Source organism: Amphiprion ocellaris, chromosome 8, assembly GCF_022539595.1.
Source record: "Amphiprion ocellaris isolate individual 3 ecotype Okinawa chromosome 8, ASM2253959v1, whole genome shotgun sequence".
In the NCBI taxonomy this organism is placed as follows: domain Eukaryota; kingdom Metazoa; phylum Chordata; class Actinopteri; family Pomacentridae; genus Amphiprion; species Amphiprion ocellaris.
Genome location: NC_072773.1, coordinates 31643084 through 31663334, shown reverse-complemented (window position 1 = coordinate 31663334; position 20251 = coordinate 31643084). Strand labels below are relative to the sequence as shown.

General features: G+C 41.6%; 2 protein-coding genes across 5 annotated transcripts in view; both read left to right on the top strand.

Moving 5' to 3' along the window:
- The window catches only part of LOC111576524 (adenylate cyclase type 6-like), a 37506-nt gene extending 28203 nt beyond the window's left edge, over positions 1-9303 (top strand). Inside the window, exons 12-24 of the mRNA XM_023282241.3 lie at positions 174-321; positions 447-544; positions 679-766; positions 911-1027; positions 2270-2419; positions 2602-2777; positions 3515-3547; positions 3633-3662; positions 3753-3885; positions 4251-4514; positions 4717-4921; positions 5082-5206; positions 7493-9303. Of these exons, the coding sequence (XP_023138009.2) occupies positions 174-321; positions 447-544; positions 679-766; positions 911-1027; positions 2270-2419; positions 2602-2777; positions 3515-3547; positions 3633-3662; positions 3753-3885; positions 4251-4514; positions 4717-4921; positions 5082-5206; positions 7493-7621 (1696 nt within the window). The 3' untranslated portion in view covers positions 7622-9303. The remainder of the gene's footprint in view (positions 1-173; positions 322-446; positions 545-678; positions 767-910; positions 1028-2269; positions 2420-2601; positions 2778-3514; positions 3548-3632; positions 3663-3752; positions 3886-4250; positions 4515-4716; positions 4922-5081; positions 5207-7492) is intronic.
- A 2528-nt stretch (positions 9304-11831) lies between these two features.
- On the top strand, positions 11832-20185 carry galnt6 (UDP-N-acetyl-alpha-D-galactosamine:polypeptide N-acetylgalactosaminyltransferase 6 (GalNAc-T6)). 4 transcript variants are annotated; one of them, XM_035953733.2, is made up of 13 exons: positions 11832-12003; positions 12952-13042; positions 13130-13247; positions 13580-14089; positions 14650-14822; positions 16740-16889; positions 17225-17459; positions 17546-17663; positions 17776-17976; positions 18116-18247; positions 18342-18443; positions 18541-18699; positions 19245-20185. In XM_035953733.2, exons 4-13 carry the CDS (start codon positions 13608-13610, stop codon positions 19356-19358), a joined length of 1866 nt encoding a protein of 621 aa, XP_035809626.1. In that variant the 5' UTR covers positions 11832-12003; positions 12952-13042; positions 13130-13247; positions 13580-13607; the 3' UTR covers positions 19359-20185. The 4 variants fall into 4 exon arrangements, with proteins under 4 accessions (XP_035809626.1, XP_054869122.1, XP_023138010.1 ...); XM_055013147.1 differs by having other exon boundaries at positions 13130-13257; XM_023282242.3 differs by lacking the exons at positions 12952-13042; positions 13130-13247 and having other exon boundaries at positions 11833-12003.
- The last annotated feature ends 66 nt before the right edge of the window (positions 20186-20251 follow it).

Sequence of the window (20251 nt, the reverse complement as noted above, 5' to 3'; positions counted from 1 at the left end):
GCAGGCTGTCACTTTAGCAGTTTAACTTTAGGAGCCACTGTTGATTTTGCACGGTCAGATCCAATGCAGCACTAATACCATATTAGCTCTGAGTCATCCTGCCTGTCACAGCAGAGGCCAGTTCCCTCACATACACATTCGCACGGTGACCTATTGTTCCATGTTCCTCACAGTCGCTGTGCTCAGGAGGCTCTGAACCCCGAGGATGAGGTGGACGAGTTCCTTGGACGAGCCATCGACGCGCGCAGCATCGACCAGCTGAGGAAAGATCACGTCAAGAAGTTTCTGCTCACATTTCAGACCGTCGACCTCGAGAAAAAGGTTGGTGTTTGACGAGAGTTACTCTGAAATTCACCAAAATTCTCACGAAAATAAGCTGAATGAATCATCGCTGCTTTAAACCGAGCTGCAGTGCAACTGAGTTTTCACTGATTTTCTGTTCTCAGTACTCCAAAAAGGTGGATGATCGTTTTGGAGGATATGTGGCCTGCACACTTCTTGTCTTCGCTTTCATCTGTTTCATTCAGGCGATTATTTTCCCAAAGTACGTACTTCTCTCAGACAAGTTGCCTTTCGCAGTTATAAAGAATTGTGGCCAGGAAATGTGATTTTAATTGCTTGAGGAGGAGTTAATAAGACTTGTACTCCCTAATGAGCCTGCTTTCTGCTCTTCCGCAGAACAACACTTATGCTCGGTCTTTACATCAGCATCTTCATCATCCTCGCCAACATCCTCTTCATCTGTGCCATCTACTCTTGCGTCAAAGTAAGAAGCAAAGGCCTTCGCCACTCATATGAATCCTCTTGCAGATATCTTTAGATAAGAGTCCTTATTACATGTCTTCAGCCAGCATCACTAATGGTATTAACTCCCTCTTATCTGATCTTCTCCCCGCTGCCTCTATTAAAGCTCTTTCCAGCTGCCTTGCAGACAGTAACCAAGAAAATAGTCCAGTCTCGAGCAAACAGCACACTGGTGGGCGTCTTCACCATCCTCCTCCTCTTCATCTCTTCTTTTGCTAACATGGTAGGAACTGCATCTCTTCATTTGGTCATTTTTCTATCATGAACCAGATGTTTTATGTTGACATTGTTGTTTCAATAAGTCCCACACAATGAAATCAGAAGAGGGGCTCTGTGTGTCTTCCTCATTTGTCTGTTCGTTCACAGATTTATCACATCACATGCTCACGTTTTTAAACATTGGGAGACATTCTGCTCCATCTTAGCTTTAAAAGTAGACTTATTTGCCTAAGGGGGCGCTATAATTAGAGGCTGAGCTGTAATTGTCAACTGTGACAGATGGGGTTGTAGAAATTCGTCTATTTTTAGCCATCATACATTTTCCATGTTTATCAACAACTCATTTAGCATTGTGTTTGTGCATGTGTGGATTAAAACAGGATTAATGCCGGTGCCACCGCATGCCAGGTTGTAAATGCCACGGCTGAGAAAAGGGTCAAAAGTTGCAGAAAGTTTATATGTGTGACAGTCTATCAACACTGACACTGTGGAATTTTTTATTATAATGGTGTGAAAAAAGCTGTCTGTAATTGGAGCGATGCTGTAACCACGGTTTAGCCCAGTTTACAGCAAATGTCACGCTTGTTTGTAGACCCTGTGTGTCATTTTCTGGGTGTTGTAGCTGCAGCTTTTTGTGCTGACCCACATGCCTGCAGGTGTTGTTCCAGGCTGTGATTGGTTGCTCAATCTCAGGCTCAAGCATCAAATTAGGCAATTTAGGTTTCGTAAGGACTTATTCAGTTGCTCAGTGCAGCAGCTGATTTCCTCTGTCTGCACCGTTGACCAACATAGTCAGGTTTCACATTTTTTGAACTTTTTGTGACTCTTATTTCATTATACAAATGTCTAGATTTGTAAAAATAAAAAAATATATATCATAAATACATGTCAGAATATAAGGAATATTGACTAATGACAGGCAGAAAGACACATTGGCATATTATTGCGAGACACCAGTATTAACAGTGTTTGATCACCAGAACGCTGAGACCTATTTTTCAAATGTACAATGTCCTAGCTAAATATAGGTCAAAGGTTTACAATAATCATGTGGCTTTTGTAAAAATCTGTTAGTATTATGTGCAAAAATATGCTAAATATCCTGCTGTCAGCTTTGTAGTTCTTGTTCAGGGGAATTATTACAAGTTTTTATAATTGTGGCTTTCTGTATTAAGCGCAACACGTGTCTCCTGCTACTACTTGCTGGTTCCTCTTATTGGCTAACTGGTTCCTCCTTTCTCTCCAGTTTACCTGCAGCACAGAGAATCTGGAGGACTGTGTGTCCGAGGAGCTGAACACACCAGTGACTCTCTGCCTGCTGCACAACCTGACCAAGACAGCAGAGGACGGTTTGACTCTGTGTTCCGGCCAGGCCATGCCCTGCCATTTCCCCGAGGTCAGCTCCGTAACATTTTAACATGCGTGTCTGTTAGTGTTTGCTTTTTGTGTGTGCACACAGGTGCGTGCCTGTGTGCTCGCCTTCGTGTTTGTTTTTCAGCGTGCAAGAAAAGTATGTTTGAGCATTCGCCTTAAACCTTCCTCCTCCTCCTCCTCCCTGCTGTCTCCTCGGTGCTGCAGTATTTCAGCTACAGCGTACTGCTGACCCTGCTGGCCTGCTCTGTGTTCCTCCACATCAGCAGCATAGGGAAGCTGGCTCTGATGCTGCTCATCCAGCTCACTTTCCTCCTGCTGGTGGAGTGGCCTCAGGTGGCCCTGTTTGACAACGCAGACCTGCTGGTCATGGCCAACACCCTGTGAGTCCCCTGCCAGGAACACTCGCACATTCATACAACACGTACTCCCATTCTTTCCCAATTTTCAACCTGAATAGTTCGGCTTCTGTGTCACAGTAGTGAGGTTTAGGTCAGAATTGGCCTACTTTTTTATGATCGGGTTTGGATTTTAACCCTCGTGTCGTCCTGTGGGTCAAAATCGAGCCGTTTTAAAGTTTGAAAATGTGGGGGGAAAAAAAATCACTGTGAAACTTCTGATGTCCACATTTTCAACATTTTTGGGAAATCTTTGAACATTTTTCTTGGAAAAAAATGTTAAAAATGTTTCTTAAGAACATTCACAAAAAAATCTACCAAAATCCAGCAAATTTCGCTGGATTTTGGTTAATTTTTTTGGGAATGTTCTTAAAGAAAATATTTGGAAGTTTTACTGATATATATGTAGTCACTGTAGATTTTTTGGGAATTTTTTTGGAAGATTTTTACTCATTTTTTGAAAATATTTACAATAATTTTCCTGCCAAATTTGGAGGATTTTTAAAAAAATAAAACTTACAAAGGAATCTTTTAAAGAATTATTGGAATTTTCTTCCTGAAGGTTTTGCAAATTTTGAGAAATTTAGGGAATTTTTTTGCTGAATTTTTGTATTTTTTTCAGACAAGAAAATATTTTTTGATGCCCGTAAATGAGGACAACAGGAGGGTTAAGAGACCTACTTTCTTCTGTTTCTTTAATATGTTCTATTTTTTTCCCTCAGACAATTGTCACCTGTTAATGATTCCCTCCAACAGTAAGTTGTATTTTATGTATTGCAGTTGCTAATTTTAATGACTCATATGAAGTATGGTCATGACTTTCTCTTGTCTGTTTTCCAGACTTGGTTTCAATGAAACTACAGAACAGTGGTGAGTAGTTTTCACTTGTTCCTGTGTCCCGTTTAATACATTTTACTCCCATGCAAGACACTCATTCATGACTCCTCTCTCCCTCCTCAGCCTGGAGAGCATGACCAAGGTATCCTTAAAGGTCATGACCCCTGTCATCCTCACCGTTTTTGTTCTGGCTCTCTACCTGCACGGCCAGCAGGTGGAGTCCACTGCACGCCTTGACTTCCTGTGGAAGCTGCAGGTAAATTAAAGAGTTTCAGTTACAAACCAGAAACAAAAGTGAAGCTGCTACTATTCAAACTCGGCAAAAGGCATTTTTCACAGCAGATCTGTTGACGTGTCGCAGCAGGAAAAAGCACGAGGTCGGTAATAACATTAACAATGACTCTATTCTATATAAATCTTGCCAGTGTGTCTGCGAGCCAACATGCATGACATCAGCACTGCAACTGAGGGAGCTGAATGGAAATTATTATTTACACCCGTGCTTTTTCTACTGCAACACATCCAACGTCTTCCATAAAAAGGTCCCATAGCAGCAGCTGTAAGTTCTGAAGGAATCCAGTCACCTGATGATGATGTGACTCTGGCTGTTCCTCCCATAAGGCCACAGAAGAGAAGGAGGAGATGGAGGAGCTGCAGGCGTACAACCGCCGCCTTCTCCACAACATCCTGCCCAAAGACGTAGCTGCCCACTTCCTCGCACGCGAGCGTCGGAATGATGAGTTGTACTACCAGTCATGTGAGTGCGTCGCCGTCATGTTCGCGTCCATCAGCAACTTTTCAGAGTTTTACGTCGAGCTGGAGGCTAACAACGAGGGCGTGGAGTGTCTCAGGCTGCTCAATGAGATCATCGCTGACTTTGACGAGGTGAGTTCAAATACAGATGAATAATGTAACTCGAACTCATATAGGGGATTGGATAAGGTGTGCAACATGGGAGAATGAGACATTTCTTTTCTGCAGCTGACAATCACTATTAACCTGGTTGTTGGTGTTATTCCGCCACTTAGCATCTCTGCTGACCTGTAGCTGAAGTGCTGCTTATCTCTTTTTGATTACTTCTCCCCAGATCATTAGCGAGGAGAGGTTCCGTCAGCTGGAGAAAATCAAAACCATCGGCTCCACCTACATGGCCGCCTCCGGCCTCAACGACTCCACTTACGACAGAGAGGGCCGCTCACACATCCTGGCTTTGGCCGACTACGCCATGAGGCTTAGAGAGCAGATGAAATACATCAACGAGCACTCCTTCAACAACTTCCAGATGAAGATAGGTAAGCCCGGGAGGTAGTGGAAGTTGAGCTTGAAACGCTATCTGATAAATCTTCTTTGGATAGGCTTTTGTTGGGTCAGACAGCAGTAATCCTCTTCCTCCGAAGCAGCATTAATATTCAGATAAACTGGTATAACTAATGTCAGGTGGTTTGTTCTCAGGGTTGAACATGGGGCCGGTGGTAGCAGGTGTGATTGGAGCCAGGAAACCTCAGTACGACATCTGGGGGAATACAGTTAACGTGGCCAGCCGGATGGACAGCACAGGAGTACCAGACTACATCCAGGTACTGCACATGTCCTGAGATCTTCACGGTAGATGATCTGCAGTTTTTGATTTCATGTTCACCAGAAATATTTACCATATTCAGTTTTTGCTAAATGAGTCAGCCAGCTCAGAATATCAATCCGGTTTCTTGTGAAATTAGTCAGAACGCTGCTATCAGTGGTTATTCAACATGAAAGTGTTTGCCCCTTATGTTCCATTCATGTTCATTTGTGCCCAAGTCACTGTGAGAACAACTTCTGCACGTTTCCTGTGGTTGTCAGGTGTTTATTACTCCAAAGCACATAAAGTCTAGTTTGTGGTACCTGAAAGGAAGCTTATACTACAGATACAATCACTGCACAGTCCCTCACTTTCAGGATTTACGCGCTGACATCTGCAGAAGTGCCTTTGAGCAAGAATCGGTGTCAGCGCTGGACAGGCTGTTATCTAGCAGACATCAGGCTCTAATGTCCCTCTGGGGAAGGACAGAAAGCTAAATTTGAATTCCCTCAGAGGCCATGAAACTTCCACAATATTATCATCCTCAGTGGCGAAAGATCATCACATGTTCCTGAGAGAAGCACAATTTTATTCATAGATTCATATAGTAGATGTTGACACTTATTGTGAAATGTTAAGCAACAGCCCAGGTACATGCTGTAACACTACCCCCAAATCAAAAGCATAAACTGGCTTCCTGGTAGAATAGAATAGAACAGTGCTTCCATCTGTTGTACACTGTGTGTTACTGCAAATCAAAATACCTGCAGCAATGCAAAGGAGAAATAGTGCAAATATTTAGTATTCCTATTGTGAAGTAATCTTTTGATGACTTTTAGGTAAACAATAGATTGTTAATGGTGTTGGGGTCATTATTTTAAAAATACTTTGCTTGTACCCTGTAGAAAGTAGTTTGTTACACTGCTCATTACATTTTGCATTATTCTGCAGTGTAGCATTAGGAGCTCTTTCACAAAATTGCCAGCTAACAATAGAACCTTAAACCTTACGTGTGTCCCTATATTGACGAGAATCCCTCTCCTAATAAAGAAGACATACACTAGATCTTTCTTTTATGCTTTTAAATAAAGTGCTAGCATTATTAGTACCTTCTAAAATGTAAAAAACACCAGTTTCACCAACAGCAAAGTGGGTGGAAATCAGCCCACAGAGCACTTGTAATGTACTGTGATTGTGTGAATTTATTACAATTATAATGTGATCACAGTAATGAGTGTTTGTCCATTTGTTGCCTCCAACACTGATCATTAAGTACAAATAATAGTAGAAAGAAGTAGAGATTAGGTAAATGCTCAAATGTAAGTATATTCAGTTCAAAATAATATACAAGAGACACGTCTGAGGTGGTAGTGTATGAAAGATGTGGAAAATTCTCAAAGTTGCTGTTGAACTTTCTGTGGGTTACTTGTTTGCTGAGTCAATTTCAGGTCTAAATATTGTCAAAAATTTGTAAGAAAAGTAAATGAAGTCATATTTCAGAATGGCCATTCAAATGGCCATTGCAATGTTCCAGTAGACATATTCCGTGGAGGATGGTCTAGGAGACATCTTCAAATAGCATGCACGAGTTTGAAAAATAATGCAAAGCAGAGAAAAGCAGCAAATGATCACATTTAGTATTAGATATTTGGAAAATATTTTTGGATAATGATTTTATAATCCAAGCTTCATTAATTTTATGTCAGTTGAACTGTCGAGAACTGCTGGTTTTAACCCAAATAGATAAATACAATTGCAGATGCTGCACAGTGGTGGTTAGCACTGCCGCCTTGCAGCTAGAAGATCCCTAGTTTATGGCCCGGCCTTCCTGGGATCTTCTTGCATGGAGTTTGCATGTTCTCCTTGTGTATTGTGTGTTTTCTCCTTGTACTCTGGCTTCCTCCCACAGTCCAAAAACATGCTCAGGTTAATTGTTAACTCTAAATTGTCCGTAGATGTGAATGTGAGTGTGATTGTTTGTCTCTCTGTGTAGTCCTGTGATAGACTGCCGACCTATCTAGGTGTCCCCTGCCTTCACCCTGAGTCAGCTCAGATAGACTCCAGCCCCCCCACGACCCTAATGAGGATTAAGTGGTGTAGAGATAATGGATATTGCAGACTCTATTTTTATACACATTTCACTACTTTTTAAACATTCTCGTCTACACATTAACTGTTTACATTCTGCCTTCATCATGGTGCTTTAGGGAGATTATTCAGTGTGGAACTGGGACTGACACTGTTTCTCTCTGGAAGGGTTGAATGTCTCATATCCTGAGTGTCAAATGTCGGCATCCTCTCTTAGGTGACCACGGACTTGTACCACGTGCTGGCCAACAATGGATACCAGCTGGACTGTCGAGGTCTTGTCAAGGTGAAGGGAAAGGGCGAGATGACCACTTACTTCCTCACCAGCGGCCCCCCGGGCAGTTAGCGACGGACCGGCCGACCGCAGACTGACTCCCCCTGCGCTGATGAGGCAGATGCTGCAGAGAGACTGAGCGGTCAGCTCGATGAGGCGATGAGCACCAACAGCTTGGTGCAAACACACCGGGGACAGGAGACGGCCGACGGAGACCAGTCTGTATGTTCACGTCACGAACTCAGATGCACACGTGTCGGCCGTCGGTCATGTTTGAAGGCTGCCCCACCTCCCCAAGCTGCCCCAGAGATAATGAAGCCCAGTTGCCTTAGGACGGAAGCGGCATTGCTTGTGTTTATGAGCAATAGTACAAGTATTTCATGTGGAGTCATTATTTATTTTTCGTGAAAAGCAAAAACTACGTTTCGTTACAGAAAATATGCAAGGACAACATGAAGGATGACAAATAACCAAAGAACAAATGTTTGATATGAAACACACACTAATGATTCTGCTCAAAAGTACAGTAACCTTAAGTAATTTATTCATCTTTTGAGAGAAAAAGGCCACGGTAACGTCACTGTCACTGACAGGGATGAACACTTATCTTTTTTTGTTGTGGACTTACTAATGAAGGAAACGCACATGCACACATATGAACACATACACAAATAAACAACACAACAACTTTTGCTTGGACTTCTGTGTTTCTTATCAGGGCCTTCTTTGTTTCTTCCAGTCTGTGATTATCTGCAGTCTGGACACGAGGCTGTTTGTAGTTTTACTCAGATGTACGACTGAACACTCGCTCCCTGCAATGTATTTTTGGTTCGAGCCAAAAAATGAGAAGTATGAAATGAAGGAAGGGCAGTTGCATTAGTAATGCAGAACCGAAGAGATTGTTGAACTGTTGTGAAACCTTTTATACAAGTGTGTATGTGTGTGTGTGTGTTTGTACTGAATGTATGGGTGTGAGCACATGTAACTGAATGCTGATCTTTACCTATAAAGGGGCATACTGTAACTTTTCACTGTGAGGTTTTTACGATACTGTATGATAATGCTTTCTTGCCAAACTGGTTGCTGCAAGGCATGTTTTATATTATTCATCAGAGTTGTGTGTCCATTCCCGATCTATTTTTTTTTTGTGTGTGTGTCAAAATGATCATTTGAAGAGAAATATGTCTACTGCGCCTTTTACTGGACTGTGATTCTGACTGATTTCATTCCAACTGAAATAAGCAAAAGCTTATGAAATGTGTGGTTTTTTTTGGATTGTGTTACAACATGTCAAAGTAAACTGGTTACCTGACAGCTTCACGATTAGGTGTGTGCAGAAATTCTCAGTCTGCTCATGTCTGTATTGCCTTGAGATGATGCAGTGCTAAAAGCTGCGTACTTCACGGACCAATATTCACAACTCTACACTACAGTATTCAACCCTGTTTTGTATTTGGCACATGGAGGTTTGTAACCCCCCAAAATTAGTTTGAAACAGTAATCATATGAATGTATGTAATGAGTTTTTCTGTCCACAATGAGACTACTGAACAATAATAGTCTTTATGTTGCCTTTGGAAGTGAAGGAGCTGAATTGTTGTTTCCTGAAGCTTTACACTCTGTGGTAATATATGCTCACTTTTTTGTTGGAGTCCAAAAATGCTGCCTTAATAGGCTACAAAAAAAGCTCCTCACTTTCGCTGGTCCTTCTCTGTCCTTAAAATGAGAGGGCAACTAAACACTGTTCCATTTTCCTTTTAAAAAAAAAAAAAGTGGCAGTTTAGCAACTAGTGCAATGATTGATTTGATTAAATTCCCCTTGGATAAGAAATCAAAAAATGACTGTTTTTTTTTTTTTTGCATTTATTGCATTTGTTTTGTTTGCCATTTTTGTTGATCCATACAGTTTTTTCTTGAACGAAGCAAAATGAGTCCACCATTTACTTGACAATGTAGTTTTAGCCTGCTTAGTGGTGTTCTGTCTGTTAGCTTTAATTTAGCTCTCATGTCAATCAGCACCACGCAATCAAGATTCCTCCCCATGACAGTAACCTGAGAGATGCTTCCATCTCCTTTTCTGCATAAATCAGTCTACAGTTTCAAGAGGACGATACGGGAGAGAGTATTTAATTGCTTGCATATGAATAATGAATTTCTGTTGAGGTAGCGGTAATGTTCACTTACAACACTCTATGTTGAACATTAATTAAGCGACATAAATTCCTCCTAATCCCTGATGAAAAACACTAATGCTACTACAATAGATTCATGATACAGGGACACATAAAGTACAATCAATGGCCACTTCTACAGGTACATCTTGCATAGTCTGATGCAACCCAACACTACTGTTCTTCCTTTAAGTGGACTTTTCCAACCCCTATAATGTTTTCATACACATACATAGAGTTGTTATTTTAGTTGTGAACAAAAGTTAACACAAACTTGTCATATCATAGCAGTCTTTAGTTTCCAATGACTCATGCAACTCTGAATTTTCTATGATGGAATCGTTGAAACCCATGCATCTTTGTCACATAGATGTATTAAAGGTCTTCTGGAAAAATGTCAAAAATATAGATACGGTAATGCTTATATTTGGTTTAGCATCTCCTTAGCCTTTTTTTCTCACCTCAACTAGGTGATTTTGGTAGCCGTCCACAAGCTTCTGGTTATATCTTTGATCACTCCTCTTGACAGAATTGGTGCCGTTGAACTAAATTTGTTGGCTTCCTGACACAAACTTGTCTCTTCCTCATAGCCAACAAGTTCTTGATTAAGCTTAAATCAGGGCTTTGGGGAGACTAGTCTAAAACACTAATTGTAGCCTGATTTAGCCATTTCTTTACCACTTCTGATTTGTTTTTGGGGGTCATTGTCTAGTTGGAACACCCAACTGTGTCCAAGACCTTCCTGCCATTCCTGAACAATGTAGAGATAATGCTCATTTTTCATTGTTCTATTTACTTTGTGTAAAACACTAGTTCCACTGGAAGCCAAAGACCATGATACTGCCACCACCATGCTTCCGGTAGGTTTGATGTTCTTAGGTTTAAGGGCCTCACCTTCTCTCCTCCAAACATATATCTGATCGTTATCTCCAAATAACTCCTTTTTTTTTTTTTTTTGGTTAATCTATCCATGGAACTTTCCTTCAGAGGGCCTTTTCTTTGTCCATGTGATCAGCAACGGTCGAGCTTTAAGGTGCCGCTTTTAGAGGAAAGGCTTCCTTGGATTATTCTGATCTCTAAAGTTGCTTTAAATTTAGTCTGTGTGCCTTTCCTGGCTTCTTGTGGCTGAGTTTAATAAGTATCAAACAGGCCCTATTTAAATTGGCTCAGAGGAGTCAACAACTGTAGCCAATCACAGTCATTCACAAGAAGTTGAAGTTCTTAACACTTTTGATTAACACAGCTTTGTACATCAGCAAAACTGATAATTCAATAATAATAATAATAGTAATAATAATAATAATAATAATAATAATAATAATAATAATAATAATAATAATAATAATAACAATAATAATACATTTTATTTGATGGTGCCTTTCTTGGCGCTCAAGGACACCGTACAAACAAACATTTCTATATATAGGCAATACACATTAAAAACAGTAAAAACAATAGAGACAGGGCAATTGGCGTCAAATGGAATGTGCAGTTTAATCACTGTATGTATATTTTTGACCTATGAGATTTTTTTTTTTATTTCCAGAAGACCTTATAATAAATCCACAAAAGAACCTACATGAATGACTGTTTCTTGTGACAAAGACTCATGGGTTTCAGTGACTCTCATGATTCAGTAATTGGAAACTCAAGACTCCCATGACATGGTATTAAAAAATGTGTGCAAACTTTCGTTCAGGACTGTGGGTCTGAAAAATTGGTTATGGTGATCCTCTGGGCTGCTCTTCTCTCAATATAATGCAGTCCGGTAAATAGCAAATATAAGAATTAACTGAAAATATACATTTCCAATAACATTTTATGTGTTATTGGTCACGGTGTTTGCTTTTGATGATTTATTTTACAGTTTTTGTCATTTTGTGTGTGTGTGTGTGTGTGTGTGTGTGTGTGTGTGTGTGTGTGTGTGTGTGTGTGTGTGTGTGTGTGTCACATTTATGTTGCGTTCTGGCACGTGCGTGAAACTGTCAGTACAGGAGCGCGTGCTCTGTTTACAATTAAAAAAAAAAAAAAAAAACAAACAAAGACGCGCGCGGAGTTGAGCTGGGGAGGCGCGCGGCCAGCAGGGGACTCGCTCACACTAATTATTCCAACTAATGACACATGTTCGCTCTGAAAGCACAACAGTCCGCAGCGCTCTCTGCTCCAGTTTGACAACTTCCATGAAGAGCCCGAAACATTTGTCGGCGTCACACACCGACACATAAATACCGAGTCCGGTACCGAGGCAGGTGAAGGAGGGCGACAACTGCGTCTCAGTTTACGGTAAGTGGCGGCATGTTTTGAGAGGTACCGATCCTAAACTATTATGTTCCTGTCCACCTTGGTGTCATTTGTGACGCTTATTGTCAGATTATCTTCGCCATCTTAATTCGTGATTTCTACCAAGGTAGTACATTGTTTCCACGTGTGGTGTTTAAAGTTGTGAATGGCCTCACGGAGACTAAGTGAAAGCAGGATGTTTGCGGCTCTTCCTCTTTCATTTTACTGTAATGTGTTCAACTGAAGGCCTCCTTGGCATTTTAATATGCTCCTCATCTTACTGGTTCTACTGGTGCTGTTTGCTATTCCAAGCTTTAGATGTTAATCTGCATATTAATCCTGATATCTGCATCCCTGATAAAATCCAGTTATCATAATGGCACATATGGGTATTTTGACAGTAAATTCAAAAGCACAGACTCACATATTGACTTTGTTTTAGCAATGATGTGCACTAATTGGTTGATTAATCAATTAGTAGTCTGCTATTGAATTAATAGCCAACTATTTCTATAATTGATTTAAAGGTATAGTATTTTAAAAAAGGCTAAATTCTCTGATACCAGATTCTTAAATTCTAATATTTTCTGATTTATTTACTACTATCGCACTAATATTTTGGGTTTGGGAAACGGTGATCGAAAATTTTCCCCATTTTCTGACATTTTTTGAACCAAACAGTTACACAGTAAATCAAGAAAATAACCGAGGGATAAATCCACAATGAAAATAATCAGTAGTTGCTTCCCTAATATTGTGTGATTCAATGTTTTTTCCTCCTCCTCCTTACTCATGACTGTGGTTTCCCATTAGAGACAACACACAGTGGCCTGTGGTTGTTTGCTCTTTCTGGAACACCAAAAGAGTGTCCTCTTGAATCACTTATGAAGTCGGCTGGCTTGAGAATAAGGTAAATTAATTATGACCAAGTAAGAGTGAGTCTCTTTACAGTGATCACCTAAGGACACACAGATGTCCTACATTGCAGCGATATCCTGTTTCACAAAGCAGGAAATACAGCCTCCCATTGTGCCAGGTCCGGGTGAGTTGTCTGCGTTCCACGTAGCAACCTCTACTTCCTGTAGCAGATGACGGCTTATCAGTAAAGGTGATGTGTCTTTGAGTGCAGGTGTCTAAGCACCGCGTTGTGCGTCACTTATCAGCTGGCATTGGAGCTACAGGTTGAGCCGGCAGCGTCGCAACTCACCTGCTGCCACGTGGGTCCTGGAGGACTGTGTCCGGAGCAGGTGAATTCAGGTGTTTACTGAAAGGTGTGGTGTGTTTGTTCACTCCACCCGCCCTCTGGGGCTCTTTCCTGAAAAGACGGAGAGGGAGGAGCGAGCTTGGCTAATTTACCAGCTGCTATGACACTTTAGGAGACGCACAAACCGGTTTATGGGATTTTGCTCTCGCTCGTATTCTCTTTTTACTGCAATAATAGCAAGTGATCACAGGTAAGGGTTATAGAGGAGCGTGTTTTGAGTAAAGAATTTTTTGAAGTAAGCTTGAAACCCTCAGGCCAGTCAACAGGAAGCCAGCTTTTATTCTATTGTAATCTTTCTTTCTTTCTGTTTAACAGCCTTTATGCGTAACACCCACTCGGAAACATGCGTCTGTTTCCACGCCGGCGTATGTCCCCGCTGAAACTGGTGCTCCTTGGGGGGACTATCTTCTTAATGGCCCTGGTGGTTCTCCAGAGGGACGTTGGCACCTCATCTGGTGGAGACCCCTGGCTGCAGGAGCTGGTGAACAAGAAGGACCAGATGATGGTCATGGTCCGGGACGCTGTCCACAACATCGGCTTCCAGATCGGAGCCCCGGAGCCGCCACCGGTACAGGAACAGCCCACAGAGGACGCAAACTGCCCTGCTGGATTTTACAATCAGGCTCAGCTCAAACCTCACCTGGAGAGACCTCCTCAGGACCCCCAAGCCCCTGGAGCTGATGGGAAGCCCTTTCAGAAAGACCACATGAGCCCAGAGGAGGAGAAGGAGAAGGAGGAGGGCATGACACGGCATTGTTTCAACCAGTTCGCCAGTGACCGGATCTCACTCAGCCGAAGTCTTGGGGATGACACGAGGCCTCCGGAGTAAGAGCATGTTGTTAGAATTATCTCTCTTGGTGTGAACTGATCACTGTTTTACCAACAAGTATGCTGACATGTGCACAGGTCAGACAAAACCATGCTCCTCAGCTGGGGTCATGCGCTATGAAGTTAATTATTTACATGCTGTTTTTCTGAAAAATAATTTGGTTCAAAAGCCTGATATGATTGTTACCACTGAACCTGAGTATAGTTTGCACAGCGTTGAGTATCCTGATAATTGAGTCTGAAACATTGTCTGTGTTGTAAATGCTTTCATTCATTGTAAATATTTGTCCACCTTGATAGCTTTTACACTCTGATAGCACCTGAGATGTTTCCCTATTCAGTGTTTACCAGTGGCTTTGAAAATGAGCCGATTGTTAATGAGAGCCGCGCATTGAGCTAGTTAAATGTTTGTTAGCAGATCTTGAATACCTGCACACAATGGCCCATTATGCGTGGCGCCACAGGATCTTCTGTGACTTTTGTTTCATCAGATACGCCTTCTGTCTCACTCACCTCTTTGTCTCTCTGTGTATTTTGATGGCACTCGCTTCGCCCAGGTGCGTGGAAAGGAAGTTTCGTCGCTGTCCTCCTCTGCCTACAACCAGTGTCATTATAGTCTTCCACAACGAGGCTTGGTCCACACTCCTCAGGACGGTGCACAGCGTCCTGCACACATCTCCTGCTATCCTGCTGAAAGAGATCATCTTGGTAGATGATGCCAGTACAGCAGGTATGATATAACATACACATGCACCAATGAAAAAACATACCTGGAGGACTTGTTGACAGGAAACTACAACAGAGTTTACTTTAGAGGCGTGTGGCAATAAGAGAAAGTTTTGTTTTGTCTCTCAATCAGGCAGTGAGTGAGGAGCAAACGGATAAGCTCAGTTGTTCTGCTAACCTGTTGATGTGACAGTAAAATGAATCCAAAATAAAAATGTAAAAGACAAGCAGAGTAGGGAGGGAAATTCCAAATGGTGTGCTTCAGCAGAGGAATAGTACACAGCAGCAATAATGAAGGCTGGCACTTACTATAAGAACAGACACTTTTAACTACATTGAAAAAAAAACTGAAAGCTCGTGTTTTTTCAGGGGGAAAATGAATATTGAGAATCTAGGAAGGCCCAAGTTATAAGTAATTTATTAATTTAACTGACCTTCAGAGTTTTTAGGGCAGCATTCCAGTCACTGCATCAGCTTTGATAAGACAGCCTAGAAATGGTCTTCGCTTGGGATTTTAGCAGCTTGGTCAAACAATAGCAAGCAGGTGGGGTTTTACAAATAGCTCCAGAGAGTGATGTGCATGTAGACTGTAACTGTCTGCAGTGTCATGAATGAGAATGACCCTGTGTGTTTTACCAAGGATATGTGCACAAGGCTGACTACAGTAAATTACATGAGTGATGGAGAATCCTGCACGAGAACCTCCTCCTCAGTGAGAGTTAGCAGATGTGACAGAGCAGTTGTGGTGAAGGAGGCCTGTTTGTAAGTCTTTGAGTGCAGCTTTGCAGGATGTTTTTACAGGAAAGTGTTTCACTCTCCATGGTAAATGCTATGACTTAACATGCAACGAGATAATTGCTCTCTTATGGAAAACGGCATACGTTATTGTGCAGCAGCATCGGGTTATCTTTATAAGCCCCTTTTACTGCTATTAACACTTCACTGGTGTGTTGTTTGTTCTGTTCATAGACACCTTCGCTACAGTTTACACACTCTGTTTAGATACCAAACTGCATGAGCTGGTACATATTGTACTGAGTCACTGGAAGGATGAATCTAATGTAATTTAAAATGCAGATCAGGGTTACTACAGTTCCTCAAGCAATACAAATTATTATATCTTAAGTGTTGCATCATTTCAGTCAGGAATAAGTAAACAGTGGCATTAAAATGCTGATCAGTGCAGATGCAATTAAAATGTTTTGACACTTTTTGAACAGAAAAAAAATCTAATGATCATAAGTTTGTCTTGAAAGCTGTTAAATACACACACTATAATATCTGATGTTGACCTTGAGTAAAGCAAGTAAAAATGATTTGGAGTGATGATAGATGGTCTCACACACTGCTTATCATAGGCTTCAGCATCTGCTGTTTGTTAATAATGCTCAGTGGCCTATTAACTGAGCTTTAAATATCCTGTCAGTTTTCTTCTCATAACTGAACGTACTGTTACCCTCAGCTGTATTTACACATTTCCTACTGTATCTAAACTTGTGCTTTGACTAGCAGAGCAGCAGCTTTCTGTCATAGCGTTCATGGCGTGTGGTTGGTTGATTCACTCAGACTGAAACTTATAAGAATTATGGGGTGTTCCTTGTGGTCATAAAAGTTCTTAAAGGGGAAGTGTGACCCATTTTTACCAGCAGTGTTTCCACTTCATTGCCATTTCTTCTGGCATTGCTCTCAAAGATATGAACATCATGAATGTTTACTTTTTTTGTCCCTGTGGCACTGAGGTGCTTTATGAAATACCAGTCTGACTGCATCACTGACTACTTTTGGTTCTAAATTTGAAATCTGTTACACCTCTGACCACACTGATAATAAAGTATATTGAGGGTATGCTTTCACTTTGACAGTTTTTTTTTTTTACCCCAGACACGATTTACATGATGAAAATGTTGTTTTATCTCCGCAGAGCACTTGAAGAGCCGCCTCGAAGAGTATGTGCGGCAGCTGAAGATCGTCCATGTCGTGAGGCAGCTGGAGAGGAAGGGCCTCATCACTGCCAGGCTGCTGGGTGCCAGTAAAGCTCAGGGTGAAGTGCTCACCTTCCTCGATGCACACTGTGAGGAGACACACACACACACACGCAACAACATACAAGTCACAGAAGCCATTGTACGCAGCCGAGTGTAGCTCACTGGCTCATAACACTGTCAGGATTAGGAGTAAAAAGTTGAACAAAAGTTGTATTTCTAGTTTTTCCTTTTGGCTGCATGACGATAATCAGGATTATTTTGCTAAATACAGTCTTAAAATCCAACCATCCATCATTCACGTTGAACTAGTACATCTGCTAGATGTAATGTTAGTATATTCATAAACTATGATCCATTATAACTCTTGACACTGGTTGTTGGAAGTAAGAAGGAAAGATCAAGTTATATCTTCCTTTTTCAGGTGAGTGTTTCCATGGTTGGCTCGAGCCCCTGTTGGTCCGCATTGTAGAGGAGCCGAAAGCAGTGGTTAGTCCAGAAATCGTCACCATTGACCTCAACTCCTTCCAGTTCCATAAACCCATGGCCACCAGCCACGCTTTCAACCGAGGCAACTTTGACTGGAGCCTGACTTTCGGCTGGGAGCCAATCCCAGAGGATGCAAAGAAGCTGCGTAAGGATGAGACCTACCCTGTAAAGTAAGAAGGATCGAGTTGGTTTCACTTGGAACATCCTGAATCATTCAAGTCTCTAAAGCTTTTGTGGCTGCCTGTGATCATTTCAGAACACCTACTTTTGCTGGAGGCCTCTTCTCAATCTCAAAGGAGTACTTCGAGCACATTGGAACGTACGATGACAAGATGGAGATCTGGGGCGGTGAGAATGTCGAGATGTCATTCAGGGTCAGCTTTCTTTTGCTTTCACATTTCCACATATTGCATAATTTGTCTCCTTGTGATTATCAGTTTGGAGACCGAGTTCTTAATTCCTACCTGAAACGTATGTGATCCACAGGTGTGGCAGTGTGGAGGTCAGCTAGAGATCCTCCCTTGTTCTGTGGTCGGCCACGTCTTTCGCACTAAGAGCCCCCACACTTTCCCCAAAGGCACAGAGGTCATCACTCGCAACCAGGTTCGCCTCGCTGAAGTCTGGATGGACGACTATAAGAAGGTCTACTATCGCCGCAACAAGAATGCTGCTGTAATGGCCAGCGAGGTCGGTTTTTTCATGTTAAACTGATACACTGCCGTTTATCACTCTTCCTCTGGTGCTTTTATGACTTGAATTCATACTTCCTGCTGCAACAGGTTGATGTGATAGTGTTATCCTAAGTTTTGCCCCTTCACTGCTATAGCATAGGTACGGAGACATCTCTGATCGCCTGAAACTGAGAGAGCGGCTTCAGTGCAAGAACTTCACCTGGTACCTAAACACCATCTACCCAGAGATCTTCATTCCAGACTTAACCCCAGACAAATATGGAGCAGTGAGTGAAGTTTGTGGATAGCAGTGTACACACAGCATGTGTTACATAACTGTGGCTGTATCTTACTGTTATTGTGTGTCAATGTTTGCAACAGATTAGAAACTCTGGTTCTAATACCTGCCTGGATGTGGGAGAGAGCAACCAGGGTGGTAAACCTATGATCATGTACCAGTGTCACAACATGGGCGGCAACCAGGTGTGGCAACTCTGACTCAGTAATGTGGAATTAAATATGAAATTATTTGATTTCCTCATGGGCAGTTGGGTTCTAAATGTATTACTGTGTCTTCTAGTACTTTGAGTATACATCTCATAAGGAGTTGCGCCATAACATTGGAAAGCAGCTGTGTCTTCAGGCCTCGGCCCCATCAGAGCCGGTGAAGATTGAGCTTTGCCAACTGAAGGGGAAGGGCACCAGTGTGTCGCCACAACAGGAGTGGGTGTTTACAGAGGTGAGGAGCACCAGGGCTTGATTTACAGAAAAAGTTTCACATTTATTCAAATACATTTAATTGCTTCCTGGATAGATAACACTAGATATATCAGCTAAGTAGCCGTGCTTTGCATAATGCCTTGAAAAAAGGAAAAACTTTCCAGTGCTGAATGTTACTGTGAAGTTGTTGGACAATCAGTGGGCTGTCCAGAAACATATTGCATCCAGCAAAGAAATATTACAGCTAATAAACTACTAGAAAACCACACAAAAAAACCCCACAATATAGTGTGTTAAATAGTGAGCTTTAGAGGTGATGACGAGGTGATTTTATTTTTTGGCTAGCTGTTTTTAGTGTAAAGCTAACTAGCTATGATACTGACTGTAGCCTTATTCATACCAGACAGCAGAAATCTTCTCATCAAACTCTTGGGATAATAAGGATATTTGCAACATTAAACTATTCTCTACACTGTTCTATGCGGAATATATATAAGTGTTGTACAGCATGTTATTAAATTAATTTGAGCCTCATTATTGATTCTCTCTTATTTTACTCCCCAGGACCATCTTCTGAAGAATCCCAGCAGTGGGAAATGTTTACAGCTGAAAGGAGGGCAGATTCAGATGGACTCCTGTAATGCTGCTGATCTCTTTCAGCAATGGATCTTAAGCTGACCTCCCAGTCTGCCTATCAGGTGAACTCTGGCACCTTGCATCCCCTACAGACTCGTCATCGAGGAGCCAAACCGATCCAGCTGGACTTGCCGTGATGCTCGAGGCATGTGGCCGTGCTAAATGTGCAGTCAAAGATGGAGGGCAAAGTAAAAACAGTCACATCTGTTAAAGACCCTCAAGTTGGTCTTAACCCATTTTAAATTTATTTATGGAGGAAACTCAGGAAAAACATTTGAGGTGGTTGGGGATCTTCAGACAGAGTATGGACTTTGCATTTAGGTGTGGCAGCTCGACCGTGGCAACGCTGATCATGGACAAGAATGTGAACTGCCGTTACCGGATTCACTGGATTTATGCTCCAGCTTGAAAAATCACCTATTAATGACTTCTTTTGCTGACAGTGAATGTTGAAATGTGAAAACATGCACAAGTCTAACTAAAAAATAAAATATGAGATTTTTTTTTTTTTAAATAGAAATCATTGTGTCAGATAAATAATAATTTGTATATAGTATGTAATAAATCTTATTTTTTTTATCACCACAGGAGCAGAACACCATTTGTAAGGTTAAATACATCGAAGTTGTAACCAGCCTCTTTGTTCTGTCATGGTTCATTGTACTACTTTATGTAAACATGTACTAATCTTGTACTAGTACTAGAATTTTCCTTCCGTTTTAGCCTGGCAATGGCTGGTACTGATTTACAAAATGTTCTGTATCCTGAAAAAATGATTTACTCCGACTCTTTGTTGTGGTTACTGACACTACAAATAAATAATTGGGACTTAAAGCCTTGGTAGCTTTAAGGCGCCAATCTAGAAATGCTTCAGGATGCAGTTTATGGCTTATTTTACAGCCTGTGGGAAATACTTTGTCAGAGGTTATGCACTG

What these genes read in the sequence shown, in the direction of transcription:
- galnt6 (XM_035953733.2), top strand. Translation starts at nt 13,608, where the DNA reads ATGCGTCTGTTTCCACGCCGGCGTATGTCCCCGCTGAAACTGGTGCTC. An exon ending in GATGAGACCTACCCTGTAAA is followed by an intron (nt 17,460 to 17,545) that starts GTAAGAAGGATC and finishes TGATCATTTCAG; the next exon opens with AACACCTACTTTTGCTGGAG. An exon ending in CTGCTGTAATGGCCAGCGAG is followed by an intron (nt 17,977 to 18,115) that starts GTCGGTTTTTTC and finishes TCACTGCTATAG; the next exon opens with CATAGGTACGGAGACATCTC.